Genomic DNA, 18,598 nt, shown 5'->3' with positions numbered 1-18,598 from the left:
CTTTTCACCTCGGAGAGACGGACGATGAGAGATGACCTGACAGAGGTGTATAAAATGATGAGAGGCATTGATCATGTGGATAGTCAGAGGCATTTTACAGGGCTGAAATGGCTAACACGAGAGGGCATAATTTTAAGGTGCTTGGAAGTAGGTGTAGAAGAGGTGTTGGGGTAAGTTTTTTTTTTACGCAGAGAGTGGTGAGTGCGTGGAATGGGCTGCCGGCAACAGTAGTGGAGGCGAAAACGATAGGGTCTTTTAAGAGACTCCTGGATAGGTACATAGAGCTTAGAAAAACAGAGGGCTATGGGTAACCCTAGGTAATTTCTAAGGGAAGAACGTGTTCGGCACAGCTTTGTGGGCTGAAGGGCCTGTACTGTACTGTAGGTTTTCTATGTTTCTATATTAATTGTGATGAAAATCCTTAAAATACTGGCGACAATCTAGAAACATAGAAACATAGAAAATAGGTGCAGGAGTAGGTCATTCGGCCCTTCGAGCCTGCACCGCCATTTATTATGATCATGGCTGATCATCCAACTCAGAACCCTTCACCAGCCTTCCCTCCATACCCCCTGATCCCCATAGCCACAAGGGCCATATCTAACTCCCTCTTAAATATAGCCAATGTACTGGCCTCAACTGTTTCCTGAGGCAGAGAATTCCACAGATTCACCACTCTCTGTGTGAAGAAGTTTTTCCTAATCTCAGTCCTAAAAGGCTTCCCCCTTATCCTCAAACTGTGACCCCTCGTTCTGGACTTCCCCAACATCGGGAACAATCTTCCAGCATCTAGCCTGTCCAAGCCCTTTAGGATTTTATACGTTTCAATCAGATCCCCCCTCAATCTTCTAAATTCCAACGAGTACAAGCCCAGTTCATCCAGTCTTTCTTCATATGAAAGTCCTGCCATCCCAGGAATCAATCTGGTGAACCTTCTTTGTACTCCCTCTATGGCAAGGATGTCTTTCCTCAGATTAGGGGACCAAAACTGCACACAATACTCCAGGTGTGGTCTCACCAAGGCCTTGTATAAACTGCAGTAGTACCTCCCTGCTCCTGTACTCGAATCCTCTCGCTATAAATGCCAGCATACCATTCGTCTTTTTCACCGCCTGCTGTACCTGCATGCCCACTTTCAATGACTGGTGTATAATGACACCCAGGTCTCGTTGCACCTCCCCTTTTCCTAATCGGCCACCATTCAGATAATAATCTGTTTTCCTATTTTTGCCAGCAAAGTAGATAACTTCACATTTATCCACATTAAATTGCATCCGCCATGAATTTGCCCACTCACCCAACCTATCCAAGTCACCCTGCATCCTCTTAGCATCCTCCTCACAGCTAACACTGCCGCCCAGCTTCGTGTCATCCGCAAACTTGGAGATGCTGCATTTAATTCCCTCATCCAAGTCATTAATATATATTGTAAACAACTGGGGTCCCAGCACTGAGCCTTGCGGTACCCCACTAGTCACTGCCTGCCATTCTGAAAAGGTCCCATTTATTCGCACTCTTTGCTTCCTGTCTGCTAACTAATTCTCTATCCACATCAATACCTTACCCCCAGTACTGTGTGCTTTAAGTTTGCACACTAATTTCCTGTGTGGGACCTTGTCAAAAGCCTTTTGAAACCATCCAGAAGCTGTTACTGTGAGATAACAAGGGTCAGAGCAGTCTCTATTTCCTGAGGAGACTTAGGTCCTTTAACATCTGCTGGACGATGCTGAGGATGCTCTACGAGTCTGTGGTGGCCAGTGCTATCATGTTTGCTGTTGTGTGCTGGGGCAGCAGGCTGAGGGTAGCAGACACCAACAGAATCAACAAACTCATTCGTAAGGCCAGTGATGTTGTGGGGATGGAACTGGACTCTCTGATAGTGGTGTCTGAAAAGAGAATGCTGTCCAAGTTGCATGCCATCTTGGACAATGTCTCCCATCCACCACATAATGTACTGGGTGGGCACAGGAGTACATTCACCCAGAGACTTATTCCACCGAGATGCAACACAGAGCGTCATAGGAAGTCATTCCTGCCTGTGGCCATTAAACTTTACAACTCGTCCCTTGGAGGGTCAGACACCCTGAGCCAATAGGCTGGTCCTGGACTTATTTCCTGGCACAATTTACATATTTACATATTACTATTTAACTATTTATGGTTTTATTACTATTTATTATTTATGGTGCAACTGTAACGAAAACCAATTTCCCCCGGGATCAATAAAGTATGACTATGACTTTGTTTCAAAGACTTATACATTTCTAAGATTCTTTCGTGTCTTTTTTCGGACATGCAATAGGCATTATTAAACACTACTTCTAAGGTTCTAAAATAGTACAGGTCCTAAGTTATTGACTAGATAGGGATCTAAATATTTACATATATTTCACTATAACATATTTATGCATGCATTTTCACCAAATAACCTTCACTTTTTAGATAATTGTGGTCAACTGGAGCAACCATGGAAATCAAAGTATTAGTGGTTAGCCTTGGGTGTTATTACAATGTCATGCATAGCTGTTCCTTATTTCATGAACTGCCCTTTCTCAAACAATTCTCTTCCTTTAGTCAATGGTCAGCTCTTTTGTTTTGCTGATGTTTCTATTTTCTTTCTGTACTCTGACTCACTACTATTTGAGAAACAGCCCTCAATGGTGTATCATCATGGAAAGAGAGCCAGAGCAGAATATTGCCACACAGTCACCAGTGTACAGGAAGTAGAGATGGGCAACTAAGGCCACAGCCTTGTGAAGAATTCTTAAGGATGAGCTTATGGAGTACTTGGTGACACAGGATAAGATAGGACAAAGTCAGCATGGTTTCCTTAAGGGAAAATCTTGCTTGATGAACCTACTGGAATTCTTTGAGAAGATTACAAGTAGGATAGGTAAAGGGGATGCAGTGGATGTTGTATATTTGGACTTTCAGAAGCCCTCTGACTAGGTGCCGTACATGAGGCTGCTTAACAAGTTAAGAGCCCATGGTATTACAGGAAAGTTATTGGCATGGTTAGAACTTTGGCTGATTGGTAGGATGCAGCGAGTGGGAATAAAAGGATTCTTTTCTGGTTGGCTGTCAGTGACTAGAGGTGTTAGCAGGGTCAGTGTTGGACCGCTTCTTTTAAAGCTGTATATGAATGATTCAGATGATGGAATAGATGGCTTTGTTGCCAAGTTTGCAGATGATTTGAAAATTGGTGGAGAGGCAGGTAGTGTTGAGGAAACAGGAAGGCTGAAAAAGGACTTAAGACAGATTCAAGAATGGGCAAGAGACTTGGAAAATGCACAGTCATGCACTTTGGTAGTAGAAATAAATGTGTAGACTATTTTCTAAATGGGGAGAAAATCCAAAAATCTGAGATGCAAAGGGTCTTGGAAGTCCTTGTGCAGATCACCCTAAACATTAACTTGCAGGTTTAATCTGTGGTGAGGAAGGCAAATGCAATATTTGCATTCATTTCAAGAGATCTCGAATACAAGAGCAGGGATGTGATGCTGAGGCTTTATAAGGCACTGGTAAGGCCTCACCTTGAGTATTGTGAACAGTTTTGGGCTCCTCATCGAGGAAGAAATGTGCTGGCATCGGGGACACTTCAAAGGCGGTTCACAAGGATGATCCCAGGAATGAAAGGGTTACCACACGAGGAACGTTTGATTGCTCTGGATCTTTACTCACTGGAATTTAGAAGGATGAGGGGGTATCTCATTGAAACCTTTCAAATGTTGAAAGGCCTAGACAGAGTTTATGGGGAAAGGCTGTTTCCCATGTGAGGGAGTCTAGGACAAGAGGGCACAGCCTCAGGATAGAGAGGCATCCATTTAAAATAAATATACAGATAAATTTCTTTAGCCAGAAGGTGATGAATTTGTGAAATTTTTTCCGACAGGCAGCTGTGGAGGTCAGGTCATTGGGTGTATTTAAGGTAGAGATTGATAGGCTATTGATTGGCTATGGGTCAAAAGTTACATGGAGAAGGCCATGGAGTGGGGCTGAGGAGGAGGAAAAAAGATCAGTTGTGATTGATTGGAAAAGCAGACTCAATGCACCAGATGGCCGAATTCTGCTCCTATGTCTCATGGAATTATTGCTAAAAATAATCATGGAAGAGGTGTTATTGCCTATTCTTCCTGCTTGCAGTCTGTTGTTCAGGAAATCAAGGATCCAATCCAGTTGCATGGGAGGTGCTGAGTTCCATGTCTATTGGATGAGCTTGCTTGGAATAACACGGATTGAAGGCTGAGTTGTAGTCCATAAACGATAGTCTGACATAGGTGTCTCTACTGTCCAAGTGCTACATAGATAAGTATAAAGCCAGGGAGATGATGTCTCCCATAGATCTGTTTTGTTGGAAAGTGAATGCAGTGGTTTTAGTTTAGTTTTATTCTCCCATTCAAAGAATTCATAAAAGACATCGAGCCCATCTGGGAGTGAAGCATCACAGCCATTCATGATGTTAGGTTGGCCTTGTAGAAAGTAGTGGCCTGTAAACCCTGCAAAAACTGACATGCATCCGATTCCATCTCAAATATCAACCCAAATTGTTTTTTTGCTCTTACAACAGCCTTCCTTATGTCGTACCCGGACTTCTTATATAGTTCTGGATCACCAAACTTGAAATCTGCTGATCAAACCCTCAGCAGACTACTAATCTCTTGGTTCATCCATGGCTTTTGGTTTGTATATATGTCTGGTATGTTCTCGAAGGCACACACTCATCCACACAGGTCTTGAAGAAGCTGGTGATAACGGAGGTGTATTCATTCAGATCTGAAGATGAATCGTTGAAAATGGTCTAGTCCATTGACGCTAAGCAGTCCTGAAAAGCTCCTCCACCTCCCTTGACCATAACTTCTTTGTCTTCACCACTGGTACTGTGGTCTTTAGTCTCTGCCCTGACGCCGGGAATAGAAGTACACCTGGGTGATCGGACTTTCCACTGTATGGGTGTGAGAGGCCATAGTTAACATTCTTGATGGTTGCATAATAGTAGTCACGTCTGTTGGCTCCCCTGGTTTCACATAATGCTCCCCCCAAGGTGTGCGCCTTTGTGCGCACACTCATCTTTTACTTCTAGCGCACAAAAAGTAATTTAAGCAGTGCACAAAAGGTTGCAACCCTCCACCTCATTGGCGTGTTAAGAATATTTCACAATTACACACAATCACATCTCCTTTTCCAGCTTCTGATGCAGACGGTGCTGACAATGTAGAGTTTGCGATGATTTGTCTGCAGGTTTTAGAACTGGCTTATGTTTCTATTGAAGAAATTATTGATTCACTATGTCAAATACCAAAGAAGCAAAGAACGTGAAGTGCAAAAGAACTGCTAGCTCACTTAAAGTGGAATGGCTTAATGAAACAGTAGAAACTGCTCCACTGAGAGCTCATGAAGTCAAGAACGTGCAGCTACGAGAAATATTTATGTATAATCCAGAAAATGGTGTTATCTGTGTGTATTGTCACGATGCAAAAGTTGCTGGAGAATTTGCATGTGGGAAAAAGTGGAGTGATATTTGGAAACTTGACATTTTAAAGCATCATTTAGCAAGCAAATCATATATAGATGCTGCATACATGCTACAGGCCTTCCTTACCTGCTGCAGGCCTGCTATGTATGATTTTTGAGGGTGCACATGTTCAAGAGCGAAAAAGATCGAACCCAGAAGAGATCAAAGTTCTTTTTGACAATATTTTTCCAGTTGTTAAAATGATTACCTCTATATATAAAATTCAGTGCAAGCATGCTGTTGTCATTGGGCAAAAAATTGCACACCACAAGATTCTTGCGCACACTATTTATTACAAATTAGAGGGAGCATTGGTTCCACAGGTGATATGTTGATAGTAATTGTTCAGGGCAGATAAGATCCTCAAATTAAAACAGGAAGAGGTTCAAAATGTCTGCAAATACCCCCACCAGTGGTTCTGCTCAGGATCTAACAACACAGCAATGGACACCATCTGGGCAGATGTTTTCCACGGGTTCACTCCCCAAAAGACTGATCTTACATCTGCACTGGTGACTATGGGTTCAGGTGTATTGGAAGCTGTTAGTGTGGTGGTGATGTTCCAAACCCCTTCTGTTGAAAGCGTGCAGAGAATGCGGTTAGCTCATTGGAACGAATGCACAATTGTCAGCGATGCTGCCCAGCATTTAATTTGCTCACCGCTTACAGCAGATAGGCCTGCCACAACTAAGCACTAGTCTTGGACTCTGTTTTGGATTGGTATGGCCTTGGCAGATCTGGTAGCTGAATATCCTGAAAAACGAAACCCAATTTCTTGTACGTTGGGGGGAGGGGGGTCACCTGATCTAGAAGCCATGTATTCTGTGTAATGTGTTTATGTTTATTATGGTAACTAGTCACAGGAGTAGTGGGGGGGGGGTGTTAAAAGTGAAGGGAATAACTTATGTATTCTTGCTTATTTCATGGCAGTTTGTAGCTTCGGACCGCAGAGATCATATCTTTGCAGACCTACAGGAATAATGTTCAATAGTGCTTAATTGTATGTTTGCTAATTGCTAATAAAAGATTGAAATAGGGAATTCGACTCTTTATAAGAATCATTGGAGCTGTGGGAACGTCATGCAGGCATAACAACTCTGTGGGGTCACAGGCTGGCACAAGTTGTTTTGTTTTGATTTTGGATCAATTTTTGCCACTACACCTGAGTTAAACGCCATAGTCCCAGACTTCATCGGGCAGTGGATTTCTCAGTTTATCCATGGGAAGCTGATTGTCCACTTCAGTACACAGTCCAGCACACTTACTTATGAAGTTTGTGACAGTGGTGACATATTTATCTAGGCAGGCACCTGAGTCTTAGAACATGGAGCAGTTCACCGACAAAAAGAAGTCACATACTGCTGAAGTTCATCTATTTCACCAGACTGACTGCATGACTTTCTGAACGGGGCCCTCACTTTTCAGTGTGGGCAGGGCGGGTCAGTATGTATTTGGCTGTGCAGCAATGGTCAAGGATGTTTGAACCCCTGGTGCGACAGGAGACATGCTGTGGTAGTATTTTGGTAATGTACTCTTGAAGTTGGCCTCGTTAACATCACCAACAATGGTGAAGGGAACCTCAGGATATCCCGTTTGAAGGTCATTGAGATCAGGCCACACATCTGTCTGTTGTGAATTGTAGACTGCCATCAGGATAATTTAACATGACAGGTAGCAGAGGCAACCATCAGATATTGCAAGCTGCGGGAGCAGGAACTCACCAGGACTATCTCGTCTGAGCACCATAGGCGTTGATCAGGAATCAGAGCCTTTCACATGGGACTTTTCCTGAGGATGCAGTACGGTTCATCTGATGAACTGTATGGTGCAGTCAGATGTAGCAGGTGTAAGCTTTGTTTCAGTGAGTCAGAGCGCACATCAGCCCAACGGAACAACAGACACAATGCTATGGAGGGGATTAAGCAGTCAACATTTTGGGCCAAGAGCCTTCATCGGGGCTGAAAAGGAAGGAGGAAGAAGCCAGAATCCGAGGATAGTGGGGAAGGGAGAGTGCCAGCTGGCAGGTGATCAGTGAAACCTTGTGAGTGGGAAGGTGGATGGTTGAAGTGAGAAGCTGGGAGATGATAGGTGGAAGAGATAAAGGACTGAAGAAGAGGGAATCTGGACAGATGGGTGGACCATGGGAGAAAAGGAAGGAGGAGGTACACCAGAGGTGTTGAGCAGATGAGGACAAGGGGTAAGAGAGAAGCCAGAATGGCGAATGGAAGAAGAAAGGAAGGGAAGAGGGAGAAATTATCTTAAGTTAGAGAAATCAATGTTCATGCCATCAGGTTGGAGGCTACCCAGATGGAATATGAGGTTTTGCTCCTCCATCCTCAGAGTTGCTTCATCATGGAAGTAGAGGAGGCCACGTATCAACATGTCAGAATGTCAATAAGAAGCAGAATTAAAATGGGTGGCCACTGGGAAATTCTACCCTTTGTGAAGGTGCTCAATGAAGCAGTCCCCAATCTTCGTTGGGTCTCATCATTGTAGAGGAGGTCGCACAGGAGCACCATGTACAGTAGATGACCCCGACAGATCCACAGGTGAAGTGTCGCCTCACCTCAAAGGACTGTTTGGGGCCCTGAATCGTGGTGAGAGAGGAGGTGAAGACACAGTTATAGCACTCCTCCAGCTTGCAGTCTCTTCTGATAGCCATTTTCATTTCTATCAACGTTATACAACGCTACTTCTTGTCCTACAGAAAATTTAACTATTCTGAAAATAGAACTAGATATGCTTATTTTCATATTTCCAGGTTTCTAATATCACATATATTAAGTACCATGACAGTTTGCAGATATTTTCCATCTGCATTGACAGGTGAATTACACAAGGTAATGTACCCTGTACTATAATGTTTGCCTATCTGCTCTATCTGCCACTCTTTCATTCATTCTAAACACCAAAGTTCATCTGATTCACACAAACGACCTTCCTGAGTTCAGTGTCTTACTCCTGATCAAGCTGCCACTTACGCAACTTTAACAAATGTAAATGAGATGCAAACGTTGAGAAAAATACATCAGTGGGTGGCCATGACTGACTTATTCAACTGAAGAAAGCACGGCTCTTAACAGGCAACAGTGGGTATTATCAAGTTTTTGGAGGATAATTATTAATAGTCTCTTTTGTGGCAACATTATCTCACTTCCAGAAACAATGCAGCAGTATTAGAGCAAAGCTTCATCAAGATAATAGGTTTCTTCATTATTTGAAATGCCAGTTACAGCACACATATAACTCAGCAAATGCCACCTGTCACATCTTTTCAATACCAGAATGACAGAAGATACGTCCAGCTGATGAATGACCAAGGGCGGTGAATCATGCAGGTCAAAGCCCAGTTTCCTGTCACAATGCTTTCATTCGGCAATTTTCCTCTTGCACAAATCCAATTGCCAACTGTGCAAAGGGCAGCCAGTGACAACATGGAGACACAATGCTCATTAATATTCATATATGTAAAATTATGCGTTATATGAATGCAAACATCTGAAATAACATGGAAGGTTCACTCACCCTAAATGACATCTCCAGATTCTCTCCACCCCATATATCCATTCCTGCATCATAGGTTCCAATTTCTTCAAAATAATTCCTGTCTATTGCAAACAAGCCTCCTGCCATGGTTGGTGTCCTAATGGAAAGATAAGGAGTCATATTTAAATCCAGCACAGACAACAGCAATTCGTGGTGTATATATAAGACTTATGAACAAAGTATTTGTGAGTCACTTAATATTAATAATATAAACTTCTGAAGGGTTTTTTTTACATTTGTTAAGTTTACTGATGCTTAGAAATCCACCTTTACAGCAAGAATTTTCTACTTCCTGAACTGGAAATGTTGGTTGAATGTGTGTGTCTGGTACAGAGAGTGTGCAATTTAAGGATTATTAGCATATACATTTAAGTTTCTTACTTATTTCACTGGTATTAAAATATTTATTTAATTCACAGCTATTTTCCACACATCTTAAAAATAAATACTACATGTCATGAATAAAACATCTAATTGCTTAAACTGATTTCAGAGTGGGAGTGGGAGACTGGTGGACCTGATGTACTAAAAAATCACAATGACACTGATTAGAAGTTTGTAAGAAGCCTGCAAACACATTGCCATGATTCACCAGCCATCATCTTGGACGGTCGAGAATATTTATGCTTCCCCCCCAACCCCCCCCCACCCAAAGAACAAGAAAACTATCCTATCTAAATAAGAAAGGCCTTTAAACAATGCATTTGAGGTACTTTTTTGATTTGTATATTCTCCATGTAGAAGCATAGCAGTAAGATTCTCATATCATTTGCAATAAACACAAATTGTTGAAGGAACTCAGCAGATCAGGCAGCATCAATGGAAATGAATAAGCAGCTGACAGTTCAGGCTGAAACTCTCCTTCAGGACTGGAAAGGAAAGGGGAAGATGCCAGAAAGAATTTGGATTTCCAACATCCGCATTTGTTGGAACAGACAACTGATAAAGAGGTTTAGTTGTAGACAAAATTGATTTGCACATTCTAGTGTGATCCTTGAAATTTATTTCAGCTTAGAAAATGCAATTGAGAAGCATGTATGTTTCTACAAATCAAATACTGTACTGAAATATTCACCTGTTCAAAAAAATCACATCAGGTGACATTAAATTCCAGGAAAATCTCAAATAAAGCTCCCACGATTATTTCTACTGCATTATGAACTTCACATATGAAAAGTTTCCAATCTACACTCTCCATTTTGAGATATTGGAAGTGAAATCCTATTTAGAGGATATGGCATCGAGATTGGTTAGTGTCTCCAAAGCAGGAGATGCCTTTTGATCAACAAGCAATTTCTGGCTTAAAATTATTTGGAATTATAAAACTTGTTTAGGGAGTAGAAAATTGTGTTTGTTATGCAGCCAGTGGAGTTAAAATCCAAGGACCATTGCCACAATTGCAATTGATACTAGCTAGTATCTTCCATCTAAACGGAGAGAATTTTCCAAATGATCACTGGTACTACCCTCCCTGTTCCCATCAAAAGATTCTGTAGAAAGTTGACAAATATAAAACAGGTCTTCCACTGTGATCTCATGAATGTTCAGCTCACTTAGAGGCATCATCAGTGACTCATTATAAGAACTCTCCAAGACCCAGAAGCTCACAAGAAGTAAAACTTTCAGCCACACACTTGATAATATGGAGAGGCAGGAAAGGGTTGATGATCACCAAATGGGGAGCGAGAATTGGAGGAGATAGCAGATATTTGTAGTAAGCACAAGATTGTGATTGTGGGAGATTTTAATTTACCACACATAGACTGGGAGGCCCATTCTATAAAAGGGCTGGTTGGTTTGAAGTTTGTAAAATGTGTGCAGGATAGTTTTTTGCAGCAATACATAGAGGTACCAACTAGAGAAGGGACAGTGTTGGATCTCCTGTTAGGGGATGGGATAGGTCAGGTGACGGAGGTTTGTGTTGGAGAGTACTTCGGGTCCAGTGATCACAATGCTATTAGTTTCAATATAATTAAGGAGAAGGATAGGTCTGGACCCAGGGTTGAGATTTTTGATTGGAGAAAGGTTAACTTTGAGGAGATGTGAAAGGATTTAGAAGGAGTGGATTGGGACAATTTGTTTTATGGGAAGAATGTAATAGAGAAATGGAGGTCATTTAAAGGTGAAATTTTGAGAGTACAGAATCTTTAAGCTCTTGTTAGGTTGAAAGGAAAGGTTAAAAGTCCGAAAGAGCCATGGTTTTCAAGGGATATTAGAAATTTGGTTCGGAAAAAGAGAGAGGTCTACAATAAATATAGGCATGGAGTAAATGAGATGCTCGAGGTATATAAAGAATGTAAAAAGAACCTTAAGAAAGAAATTAGAAAAGCTACCTTTGATAAGTAAGGTGAAAATAAATCCCAAGAGTTTCTACCATTATAGCAAAAGGATAGGGAGGGATAAAATTGGTCCCTTACAGAATCAGAATGGACAGCTATGTGTGGAGCCAAAAGAGATGGGGGAGATTCTGAACAATTCCTTTTCTTTGGTATTCACAAAGGAGAAGGCTATTGAATTGTGTAAGATAAGGGAAACAGGTCGGGAAGTTATGGAAATTATGATGATTAAAAAAGAGGAAGTACTGGAGCTTTTAAGGAATATAAAGATGGATAAGTCTCCGGGTCCTGACAGGATATTCTCTAGGACATTGAGGGAAGTTAGCGTGGAAATAGCAGGGGCTCTGACAGAAATATTTCAAATGTCACTAGAAACAGGGATGGTGCCAGAGGATTGGCGTATCGCTCATGTGGTTCCATTGTTTAAAAAGGGTTCTAAGAGTAAACCTAGCAATTATCGGCCTGTGAGTTTGACGTCAGTGGTTGGTAAATTGATGGAAAGTATTCTTAGAGATGGTATATATAATTAGCTGGATAGACAGGGTCTGATTAGGAACAGTCAACATGGATTTGTACGTGGAAGATCATGTTTGACAAATCTTATTGAATTTTTTGAAGAGGTTACTAGGAAAGTTGATGAGGGTAAAGCGGTGGATGTTGTATATATGGACTTCAGTAAGGCCTTTGACAAGGTCCCACATGGAAGGTTGGTTAGGAAGGTTCAATCGTTAGGTATTAATATTGAAGTAGTAAAATGGATTCAGCAGTGGCTAGATGGGAGACACCAGAGAGTGGTGGTGGAGAACTGTTTGTCAGATTGGAGGCCGGTGACTAGTGGTGTGCCTCAGGGATCTGTACTGGGTCCAATATTATTTATCATATACATTATTGATCTGGATGATGCAGTGGTAAATTGGATGAGTAAGTATGCAGATGATACTCAGATAGGTGGAGTTGTGGATTATGAAGTAGGTTTTCAAAGCTTGCAGAGAGATTTAGGCCAGTTAGAAGAGTGGGCTGAAAGATGGCAGATGGAGCTTAATGCTGATAAGTGTGAGGTGCTACATTTTGGTAGGACTAATCAAAATAGGACATACATGGTAAATGGTAGGGCATTGAAGAATGCAGTAGAACAGAGTGATCTAGGAATAATGGTGCATAGTTCCCTGAAGATGGAATCTCATGTGGATAGGGTGGTGAAGAAAGCTTTTGGTATGCTGACCTTTATAAATCAGAGCATTGAGTATAGGAGTTGGGATGTAATGTTGAAATTCTACAAGGCATTGGTGAGCCCAAATTTGGGGTATTGTGTACAGTTTTGGTCACCGAATTATACGAAAGATGTCAACAAATTAGAGAGAGTACAGAGAAGATTTACTAGAATGTTACCTGGGTTTCATCACCTAAGTTACAGAGAAAGATTGAACAAGTTGGGTCTTTATTCTTTGGAACATAGAAGGTTGAGGGGGGACTTAATAGAGGTATTTAAAATTATGAGGGGGATAGATAGATTTAATGTGGATAGGCTTTTCCCATTGAAAGTGGGGGAGATTCAAACAAGAGGACAAGAGTTGAGAGTTAAAGGTCAAAAGTTTAGGGGTAACATGAGGGGGAACATCTTTACTCAGAGAGTGGTAGCTGTGTGGAACGAGCTTCCAGCAGAAGTGGTTGAGGCAGGTTCGATGTTGTCGTTTAAAGTTAAATTGGATAGATATATGGACAGGAAAGAAATGGAGGGTTATGGGCTGAGTGCAGGTCGTTGGGACTAGGTGAGAGAACGAGTTCGGCATGGACTAGAAGTGCCGCGATGGCCTGTTTTCGTGCTGTAATTGTTATATGGTTGTATCATTATACACTTGGCAGAAGCTGAATACAATCCCAACATCACTTGTCTGCATCAGGGTTAGTTTGATGAAAACATTGCAAGAATTCAAGGGCAGCTTGAAACAAATTTACTGCATATGGAAAGATGACCATATGAGCCAAAGTTAAACAGGTTCTGAGACACTGGTTATTCTTGAGTAGTCATTATCATTGGTCTTGAATTCTAGGGGCCTGAATTACTGATTTGAAAGCAGAAGTTCCAATGGAATCAATGGTCCAAATACATGGAAGTGCGTACAACTGACACCTGATACTCTTATCTTTCAGCAATGGCAACCAAATGCCAATCTTCCATTTGTGGGATTCATCTTAACAGTGTATCAGCTAAAAAGATTAAATCGGAGGAAGTGAATAAGAGATTAAATTGGAAGGAAATTTATCAGAAAGCATGATAAATAACTTCAACCAAAGGGAATCTAGCCATCTGTAATGGTTGTGGGTTTCAATAGCACAACTGTTGCAGATATCCACAGCATCAATATTGCACAAATATACAAGTACAATGGCTGCACAAGCAGGTCAAACGCTGTGTAACTTCAAACAAATAACTCACCTTAGTGCTCCCCATGGTATGAGAAGGCACAGGTCAGAAATGTGATAGAATACGAGTGTGGCTACAAATCTCAAGAATCAAGGCAGCTAGTAGCCCACTTGTTTAAACTGCAGGTTTTTGCAAATAAAATGGCGTGAGACTTTTCATGTTTAAAGAAACCTGCAACAGCTCATTTATCGTACTGCAAACACTGAACACAAAGCACAGCAACAGAGACTCACATAATTACATCTTCATGTCAGACCAGCCTCTTGAAGTGAACCCCAACTCAAATGTCGGTTGTTGTGACTTATGTACGTTTTCACCGATGACGTTACCCTACACAGGCTCACACCCACCCTCCTCCTCAGAATTCACTAAAGGCTGCATTGTGAGTCTGTCCAGATCTCAAATGAGTTGCCTGGCATGGTTCCGAGGTTCCATGGGTGGAGGAACCACAGGTGCCTTTTGCTCATCCAGAGGCACGTTGACAGGCTCATGGTCTGTTGTGACAGCAGGGGCATGGTAGTGGAATCCTCCAAATCTTGGTGGGTCAATTTATGGTGATCTACTGAAACGCATTCAGGTTTACCCCTCTTATCGATGATAATAGTCTTTTCTCGCCATTCCAAAATGTGGAACCGGACATCTGAAAGGGGCCTAAGAGGATGTTGGTGTGAATCATGGCAGACGAAAACAAATGAGCCGCCATGATGGGCGGTAGGAACAGGTTTAAAGGAAATGAATTTACTGAGGAGGGTGGAACGACGCTGAGGGGCCAACCAGGCAGTCATGGCATCAGGAATAAAATCACCTGACAGTCATAACCGCTGCCTGTATACGAACTCAGTCGTGGACGAATGAACATGCGTGGCCATCGTCGATGCTCGAGGGATGACCTCTGGCCGCCTGGTAGTACAGCCAGCCATGGTAAGGAGATGTATGAAACCAAAGGGTGTGGCAGGGGGGAGACGACGACCTACAATGTCCACACCAACATGGTTCACATTGACATGGTCAAACCATCACTCAGGCATCTCAAAAAGTGCAAATGGCGCATGAGCATGATGGATAAATTTAGCCCACTGACGTTCCACACAGGCTGCGCTCCAATCATGCACGTCCTTTCTAAAGCCGTGCCAGACAAACCACTGCAACCAACTTCCGTCAGTCCTTCCAGCCCGGATACAAGAGGCCATGCACGGAGTTAAAAACAGTTTGCATCCAGTTTGTGGGCATGATGTGCTGAGGGCAACTGGTTGAGACATCGCACAGGAGAGAAACCTCAGCTTCCCTGAACTTAATGTCAGCCAACCGCAGGCCCACGATTGCTGTTCAGTAAGCCTGAACCTCTGCGTAGTTTGGTCGGCTGAAATGCCGGCATAGTCAGGCCCTGTGTGTATGGCCTCAACGGCCAGCTGTGAGAGGCAATTAGCCCCCACATGAGTCATCTGTTGTCAGCCCCCAACCAACACATATCCCATTCTCCCCTCCTGCACCTCCTCACAGTCCCCCACCCTGCTCTCATGACTATACCCCTTCCCCACATGAAACCACCACGGTGGGCTTCACAGCTGAACAGGTGAAAAGACAGCTGAAACGTCTCAACCCAAGCAAGGCTGCAGAACCAGATGGTGTCAGTACCAGGGTGCTTAAAGCCTGTGCCCCTCAGCTATGTGGAGTACTTCGCCATGTATTCAACCTGGGCCTGAGGCTCCAGAGGGTTCCTGTGCTGTGGAAGACGTCCTGCCTCGTCCCTGTGCCGAAGATGCCGCGCCCCAGCGGCCTCAATGACTACAGACCGGTGGCATTGACCTCCCACATCATGGAGACCCTGGAGAGACTTGTTCTGGAGCTGCTCCGGCCTATGGTCAGGCCACACTTAGATCCCCTCCAGTTCGCCTACCAGCCCTGACTAGGGGTTGAAGATGCCATCATCTACCTGCTGAACCGTGTCTACGCCCACCTGGACAAGCCAGCGAGCACTATGAGGGTCATGTTTTTTGACTTCTCCAGTGCGTTCAACACCATCCGCCCTGCTCTGCTGGGGGAGAAGCTGACAGCGATGCAGGTGGATGCTTTCCTGGTGTCATGGATTCTTGATTACCTGACTGGCAGACCACAGTACGTGTGCTTGCAACACTGTGTGTCCGACAGAGTGATCGGCAGCACTGGGGCTCCACAGGGGACTGTCTTGTCTCCCTTTCTCTTCACCATTTACACCTCTGACTTCAACTACTGCACAGAGTCTTGTCATCTTCAGAAGTTTTCTGATGACTCTGCCATATTTGGATGAATCAGCAAGGGAGATGAGGCTGAGTACAGGGCTACGGTAGGAAACTTTGTCACATGGTGTGAGCAGAATTATCTGCAGCTTAATGTGAAAAAGACTAAGGAGCTGGTGGTAGACCTGAGAAGAGCTAAGGTACCGGTGACCCCTGTTTCCATCCAGGGGGTCAGTGTGGACATGGTGGAGGATTACAAATACCTGGGGATACGAATTGACAATAAACTGGACTGGTCAAAGAACACTGAGGCAGTCTACAAGAAGGATCAGAGCCATCTCTATTTCCTGAGGAGACTGAGGTCCTTTAACATCTGCCGGACGATGCTGAGGATGTTCTACGAGTCTGTGGTGGCCAGTGCTATCATGTTTGCTGTTGTGTGCTGGGGCAGCAGGCTGAGGGTAGCAGACACCAACAAAATCAACAAACTCATTCATAAGGCCAGTGATGTTGTGGGGATGGAACTGGACTCTCTGACGGTGGTGTCTGAAAAGAGGATGCTGTCTAAGTTTCATGCCATCTTGGTCAATGTCTCCCATCCACTACATAATGTACTGGATGGGCACAGGAGTACATTCAGCCAGAGACTCATTCCACCAAGACGCAACACAGAGCGTCATAGGAAGTCATTCCTGCCTGTGGCCATCAAACTTTACAACTCCTCCCTTGGAGGGTCAGACACTCTGAGCCAATAGGCTGGTCCTGGACTTACTTCCTGGCATAATTTACATATTACTATTTAACTATTTATGGTTTTATTACTATTTATTATTTATGGCGCAACTGTAACGGAAACCAGTTTCCCCCAGGATCAATAAAGTATGACTATGACTATGACATTATTTTTCCCCTTGATGTGTTGTATAAAAGTTGTGAACTTTGACATGTAGGCCAGGCGGAGCTGTTGTCATGCAGAACAAGGGACAAATATTTTGGCCATCATGTGCACGAGATGTTTGGGGTCAATGCTGTGAAATAGCAACCCTCTAGAAGACAATGAAAATAGCAGATGGCCAGACAAAGACCGAGAACCTCAAGGTCATACATGCTGTTCCTTTTGGAGCTGGGCTGTAGAAGGTGAGCAGCTGCCAGATGCCTCTGACCAACATTTGTGCACAGCACCCACAGCATAGTCTGAAGTGTCAGTACTAATGGCTTTAAGTGCATTGGAGTGTGGGTGCACCAGAAAGGTCACATTGGAAAGAGCTTGTTTGGTATCATCAAATGCCCTGGTCATGTCCACTGAGCAGTCAAGCATGTGATTAGGGTACTGCATTTAATTGCACTATACAGGGGGAGGATAATTTCAGCAACTTGCAGAATGAAGTGATGATAGAAATCCACCATACCTAAAAAATCCTGCAGAATTTTTGGTAATGCAAGGCGGTGGGAAATCCATAATAGTGGCTACTTTTGATGGGGAGGGGTTTTGCACCTTCCGCAGAGATACGAAGGCCAAGGAAGTCAATGGCTGACAACCCAAACTGGCATTTAGCAGGGTTGATAATCCACCCGTGTTGGCTTAAGCACTCAGAAGTGTGTGGAAGGAGATACTTGTTCAGATTTTGATGTACTGCTGACAAGTATGTCATCCAGGGAAGCATAATGAAAGTTGAAGTCTTTTAATAGAGTTCATCCGCTTGGAAAGTCTGTGCGGCATTTTTCAGCCCAAACAGCATGTGCAGAAATTCAAAGAGGCCAAATGGGGTTTTCACAGCTGTTTCAGGAATGTCCTACAAGCACACAGGTACCTGACGGTAGCCCCTAACTAAGTTGACTTTGGAAAAAATTAACTTTTCAGCTAAATGTGCCTAAAAGTCTTGGATGTGTGGGACTGGGTAGCTACCGGGGGTGGTGACCTTGTTAAGGCGGTCGATGATCGACACATGGGTGACAACCACCATCGGACTTAGGGACCATATGGAAGGGCAAAGCCCAGGGATTATTCAGCTGGCATACAATGCAAAGTCTTTCCATATTGGAAAACTCAGCCTTTGCAGTTGCCAGCTTTCTGGGTCCAGTCTATGTGCGCAGGCATAGACTGGCAGGCCAGTTGTGGATATGTGGCACTTGACCCCCATGTTTTGTGACTGTAGTGGAGAATGTGGGGTTAGTGAAGTTTGGGAACCCGCCCAGCGGTCGAGTAAACTCATATGCAGAGGTGCACGTGCTTGACAGAGTCATTGTGGGGAATTTACTCAGGGAACAAGATAACGAGCCAAAGCCAGCAGTTCTTAAGATCAACTAACAGCCCTTGGGCACACAGAAAATCTGCACCAAGCAGAGGTCTAGCCACTTTAGCCAGGACAAAGTCCGATCTGTAACGTCACCCACTGAAGCAGAGCATCACCCGTCGTGTCCGGTAAGCTTCAGCGCTCTTTGCCTTCTCATCAATAGGCGATGCTGACAGCACACTCAGTTGGGCACCTATGAAAGATAGGAAGGGCTGCCCTGAAAGGGTGTTCATATCCCTGACAACTGGAACCCACGGTATTCACAGACG

At 43.5% G+C, this 18,598-nt stretch overlaps 1 protein-coding gene across 1 annotated transcript in view; it reads right to left on the bottom strand.

The window, feature by feature from the left end:
* The window catches only part of galnt13 (UDP-N-acetyl-alpha-D-galactosamine:polypeptide N-acetylgalactosaminyltransferase 13), a 399,948-nt gene that overhangs the window by 105,263 nt on the left and 276,087 nt on the right, over positions 1–18,598 (bottom strand). The window contains exon 7 of the mRNA XM_063052267.1: positions 9,038–9,155. Within this exon, the coding sequence (XP_062908337.1) occupies positions 9,038–9,155 (118 nt within the window). The remainder of the gene's footprint in view (positions 1–9,037; positions 9,156–18,598) is intronic.

Source organism: Mobula hypostoma, chromosome 6 (genome assembly GCF_963921235.1).
Source record: "Mobula hypostoma chromosome 6, sMobHyp1.1, whole genome shotgun sequence".
In the NCBI taxonomy this organism is placed as follows: domain Eukaryota; kingdom Metazoa; phylum Chordata; class Chondrichthyes; order Myliobatiformes; family Myliobatidae; genus Mobula; species Mobula hypostoma.
The sequence above is the reverse complement of the archived record's forward strand: the minus strand, read 5'-3'. Positions and strand labels throughout refer to the sequence as shown.